Source organism: Castanea sativa, chromosome 3, assembly GCF_040712315.1.
Source record: "Castanea sativa cultivar Marrone di Chiusa Pesio chromosome 3, ASM4071231v1".
In the NCBI taxonomy this organism is placed as follows: Eukaryota; Viridiplantae; Streptophyta; class Magnoliopsida; order Fagales; family Fagaceae; genus Castanea; species Castanea sativa.
The window spans coordinates 48,182,583-48,188,342 of NC_134015.1; the positions used below are offsets into that span (position 1 = coordinate 48,182,583).

General features: G+C 40.3%; 1 protein-coding gene across 1 annotated transcript; it reads right to left on the reverse strand.

Annotated features, from left to right (window-relative positions):
* Positions 1-387: 387 nt before the first annotated feature.
* On the reverse strand, positions 388-1,545 carry LOC142629079 (uncharacterized). The gene has a single exon (XM_075803070.1). The coding sequence runs from the start codon at positions 1,543-1,545 to the stop codon at positions 388-390; it is 1,158 nt and encodes a 385-aa protein (XP_075659185.1).
* Positions 1,546-5,760: the final 4,215 nt, after the last annotated feature.

A 5,760-nucleotide genomic window follows, 5' to 3' on the forward strand; every position in this document is an offset into this window, starting at 1 on the left:
ATTACATCTGCACCACTTTCCTGATCTATCATTATTCTTTTCACTATGAAACCCCTTACATAGATTGTGACTACCAAGGCATCGTGGTGCGGCTGTGTGGTGCCTTTGATATCATCATCATCAAACGCAATGGGCTGTTTAGTGTACCTCAGCTTCTTCCCGGGAGAATGTTCGCCCGCGCAACTTTCTGCCGGTACCATGACCATTATCCCCTTGTTCTGGGTGCTTGAGTGCTCTTTGGTACTACATTGATGACTTCTATTACTCCCCAAGGGGGCGAAGAAGGATTTTCGCGCAGTCGATCTGCTTGCCCGGTCCCCTGATTCCTTGCTGCCACCAGAAATTCTTTCAGATGCCCCGCCTTCACCAACTGTTCTAGATGATCTTTCAATACTCTGCACTGCTCGGTGGTGTGCCCTTATCTTTGTGGTAGGTACAATACAAATTCTGATTTCTCCTCGATGGGTCGCCCCTCAACTTGTTCTGCCACTTAAGATGCGACTCGTTTTTTATTCGATCGATGATCCTATGCACCGGCTCCTTGAAGGCCACATTAACTTCTCCAATTCCCGGCCCTAACTCTTGAATCCTCAAATCCTTCCGAGTTCTGGGTTGGAAACTAGTATTCCGAGGATGATTTATGATCGAGGCCTTCCCCTTGGTTTGCAACTGATCATCTCCCAATCGCTTATACTCCTCGATACGCCTCATCAGCTGCCTCATATCCTCGGGAGATCTTCTCGTCAATGATTCCTTCAGTCCAAATTCATCAAGTAACCCCATTCTAAAAGTGCTCGCCGGAATCTTTTCATTGCCCCCGCCGATCTTGTTATACAGCTCCCAGTACCCATTGGCATAGTTGCGAAGGGTCTCCCCAGCCCCCATTTTCATTGACAGTAACGCGTCCACAGGCTGCGGAACTCGGCTGCAAGTCATGAATCGTACACCAAATTCCTGGATCAGTTCTGAAAAACTGTGGATCGAGCCTTTCCTTAATCTGTTGAACCACCTCAACGCGGTGGGGCCGAGACTCGAAGGGAAGACCTTACACATTAGTGCATCATTATAAGCATGCAAAGACATCATTTGAATGTAGTGGCTTACATGTTCTACCGAGTCTGTCTTTCCAGTGTAGGAATTGAATGGCGGCCGTGTGAATCTACTCGGCATCGGTGCGCTTTCAATATCTCTCGAGAATGGTGATCGGGCAGCTTGGTGTAATGCCCGGCTCATTGCGTCCATGGCCACATTTTGTGGTCGTTCCCCATTTGGGGAAGTCAAATCATGGTCTGCATACTCCCACGAACAATCGCGGTGCCGATGAGACCCGGATTGATGGGACCCTGCTACCCGGTGGCTCCCCACACTAGCTGACCTTTCACTTCGCTCCTCATGGTCACTCCTCCGATGTCTACCCCCTGCTTCCAATTCCAAATCTCTCACCATCCCACGTAGACGCTTGAGCTCCTGGTCTCTCTGCTTAAGCTCGCGGTCCCTTTTGTTATTGCAGTTGCGCCCTGAGTCGTCAAACGTTGTTCGGGGCATTTGAAACGATCTTTCTCCGAGTCTAGACTGCTCTGCTTCCTCATGCTGCCTATCTTTGCATCTTTTCTACCTTCTCTCCCGCCATGTGGACCCCCGCGATAACCTTCTAGAGCCACTTTCAGCATAACTTCCTAGCCTACTTCCAGACATTTTCTTGTGCACGCCTTGATAGAACCACAGCTACGTAGGAGATTCTCACAACGGCGCCAATTGTGTGGACCCGGAATGTGGTTATTGGGCTCACAATTTATTTACTTTGTGGGCTTCTGGATTTTCTACAACGGGTGGTGCTATGTTCGGCAAACCCAGATCCTCTCGTTCCCTATATTCTCAGAATTACTCTCCCTACTTTTCTTGGAATGATCACTCTCTTTCCTCCGTATTTACTCCCTAAAATTGCCAACCTCTTGTACTGAATTTTCCTCACTTATTTATAGCCAAAGTTAGTGGGAAGGCTATGATTATTTCCCTAGTGGGTGGAAGGAGAGGTCCAATACTGTTTCCTCTAAGTGGATGTTTAATTGTGAGTGGAAGAAGGTAACAGTGGCATCAGAACTAGCTCCACCGTTGGACGTACTGCCCGGCAGCAGCATTTCCTAGGTAATGGAAGGAAGATCCAATACTATTACTCTTAAGTGGATGCTTAATTATGAATGGGAGAAAGTGACAGTGGTATTGGAACTAGTTCCACCGTCAAAAGGACTGCTCAACAAAAACGCTCCCCAGGCGATGCCATGCACTCCGAGTTCCACCTGCCTGAGAAACGTATCCATCGAAGGTGAGGAGACCCCCCCCTTCGCCGTTCATGTCGTAAACATTTTCATCCCTAGGCCTCGGATTTTAGATGAGCATCAAAACTTGCCTAGAACGAGCTCGTAGGTCTAATCAGTGTAAGGTTCTACACGTGGCATCATTACAATGGGCCTTTATAAACAAATTGGCTCGAAGGAGGGTAACATACATACAGTTTGTATATGAAAATATATTTTCTATCTTTAAAAAAAAGAAATTTATTATTATTGTGTTTGCATAAGAAACTATATATTCTTCCATTTAAACATATTGATATATGATTTTTCTATAACGAAAGAGTTTATATGCAACATCGATTGTAGGATATTTTCTGCAATCCACTCCCTGTTAAAAAAATTATTAACATGGCTGATGGCTGATAACAAAAAGATCAAACCACTAAAAAACAGTAGAAAGAAAGAGAACAAGATATACAATGCACCTTGTACCTTTCAAAATTGATCAAACAAAAAAGATGATGAAATGGTATCACAATATACAAACGTCATACCCATATGGCCATACATGCCTATGTAAACTGAACTGGCAATGACATGACACCCGGTTGATTGAACGCGCCATGTTTGTTTGATGGAAACCTTTTTTTTTTTTTTTTTTTTATAAACTTCAAAACATGAAATTAGGGAATGTTTGTCTATGTGTTTGAAATCAATTATTAGCGTTAACTTTTAACTAGCTTTTTAAAACTTCTCCCCTTTTTTTTTTTCTCAATTTTTCCTCACTTGACATCATTGTTGCTTTTAAGACCTGACTTTTGTCGTGATGTGGGCACGCGTCAGGCAATTTTTTTTTTTTTCATAATTTTATAAAAGGAAATGGAGGATTTTTTTCCATAGACTTCTTTGTATGAAATACCAAAAGGTGACAAGGATTTTAGCTAATGTTTATTTAAAAAAGAATTAAGAAAAGTAACTTGAGTTTAAAATATTATAAACTTTTTATAGGCGGGTGTAAGTATTCAGAATTTTTTTAATCAATTTTTTAGGGCAGTATTTCCTTAGTTTCTAGAAGCAACATAATTTAGGTATTTTCTTAGTAGAGGTTTCTTATGGGAAAAACTGCCTCCAACGTTGAAGGAAGTTTCCTTCAATCTGGTATGGAAGTAAACTTTTTCCAAGTTTAGTGGTTAGTGAATTAATTAATTTGGTTGAATTTAAGGTGTCATAAACTAGAAATTTGGTAATTTTGGTGAGCCTATTGGAGGTAGTGACCCTTCTCTTAATTAGTGATATTTTACTTAAAGAGCAAGACTTAGGTATAGTATTTAGGTGCTATTCCTTAGGGTCATCTTTTAAGATTCTACTATGTGTCTTTTTTCTCTTGGATGAAAGTGTATTTTATAAGTCTAGCCACATGGCAAAATTTTAAGAGGGGAACCTAAGAAACAGCACCTAAGATACTGTATATAAGTTTTGTCCTTACTTAAAACATGTATTGATATTTTTTAATGAAATAGTCGAATGTTTCTCATTATGAAATTATTGATATTTATTCAAAAGAAGTTTCTTTAAAGATAAAAATCATTATTTCCTTAACTTTGAATGATAGCAATTTTATTAAATTATTTTTATTTAGATGTGTTTACGTTCTTAAAACTAGGATCAAACTTGTGACAAGTTTAGTGAAAATACTTAATGCTTTGAATGAAAATAATTAAGATTGTTTTCATTTTTGAACTAAAGTATCAAATATGATTTTGAATATAGCTACAATGAAAATTAATTTGTTTTGAATATAAGGCTGCGTTTGGTTGGGTGTAAAATATTTTTCGGGTGTAAAGTAATTTCAGGTGAAAATATTTTCGAGAAAGGAAAATACTTTTAGGTGTTTGGTGGCATTTTAAAAAATACTTTGGAAAATAATTTCAGGTGTTTGGTTATAATCTTGAAAATACTATAGAAAATATATTTTTTACTTGTTGCTCACATTTTCTCAGCTTCCAAACAAATATATAACATCATTTCTCAACAGAGAAACAAAAGAAACAAAACCAAAAAAAAAAAATTCATAAAATCCGAGAGAGAAGAAGGAAGAGAGAGAGGCGAGATCGCGATCGCGATTGTGAAGGCGGCGTGATCTAGATCGCGCGATCGCGAAGGCGGCACCGGTGCTGGGGTGCGATCTCGCCGACGCATTTGGGGTTGGGGCGCGATCTCCTTAACTCTTTCTACTCTTTCTTCTCTCTCTCTCTCTCTCTCTCTCTCTCTCTCTCTCTCTCTCTTTGCGCGTCTGTGAACCCGGAAATGGTTTGAAGTGAAAATAAGAACGGAAATGGTTTTACAGGATTTTGGGGCATGATTTACAGTCAACGGAAATAATTTTCTGAGACAACCCAAACACGCCCAGTGGTGTAAAACTTTTTCCGGAAACTTTAAACTGCCGAAACAAACGCAGCCTAAATGATTACAGTTTGACAATACTTTGGAACCCGCTAATGGGGATATACTTTGCACCCCGCTAATGAAAATACTCGCTAATTTTTTAAAACATTGGTATTATTTCCAATTTCCAGTGAAAAAATTATTAGTCAATTGGATTCAACCATGTATTTATTAGTTTGAAATGAACTAAATTATTGTTTCTGATGATGCCGAAAAAATCACCAGTAAGCTGCATGCACTCCCAAAACGAAAAAACACCTACAAAACGAAAAGAGAAGACCTAACAGAGAGCACCGGTGTGGTGCCGGCCAAAAACCCTCCAAGGTCAAGTTAGAGTTTTTCACAACCCTAAAGTGCCAGAGTCGAGTTAATAATGCGTACCATGATTTATAATGGTTTTGGGGTATTTATATTAGTGTAGGGTTACCACTCATGCCTTGACCAAGAAACTCTTTCCTTTTAGGATAACATCTCTTCGATTCTGCATACCTTATAGAGTTCTTTTCCTTATAGGAGTCTTTTGATTATGGTTAAATGTGTGACGCAAGAACTCTCCTTATTCACATTTGCGTGGAGATCAAGCAAAGCCATATCATACTTATCGCGAGATGCAAGTTGATTCCGGTTAGGACTCCTTAAAGCCTAATCAATACAAACGGAGGCCAGGTGTTACAACCGTCCATTACATGTCCTTGTAACATTGACCCGTCGACCATCCACATGCCAATACCGTACCATCATGCTTCAAAGAGAGATCCGTCTCCTATTTTATCCTCTTCAGTTGCCCCTTCACTCCATGAGTCCGTCACTACAAACTAGACGGACCCATGGAGTGGCAGTCTTCCTTTCTCATGGTAACCTATCAAGACAGGCTGGCTAGGATTATTTATGACAAGGGACACGCGGCTTTCATCTATTAGCTGTTTACCCTAAGTGAGGCGTCCCTTCGTATTCTGTGCCCTTTGCTCTATAAAAGTTTTTCCTTCTCTTTCTTCATTCTCACATTCTTATAGAAATTTTG

Coding starts and splice junctions, on each gene's coding strand:
- LOC142629079 (XM_075803070.1), bottom strand. CDS start 1,545: ATGCCCCGAACAACGTTTGACGACTCAGGGCGCAACTGCAATAACAAA.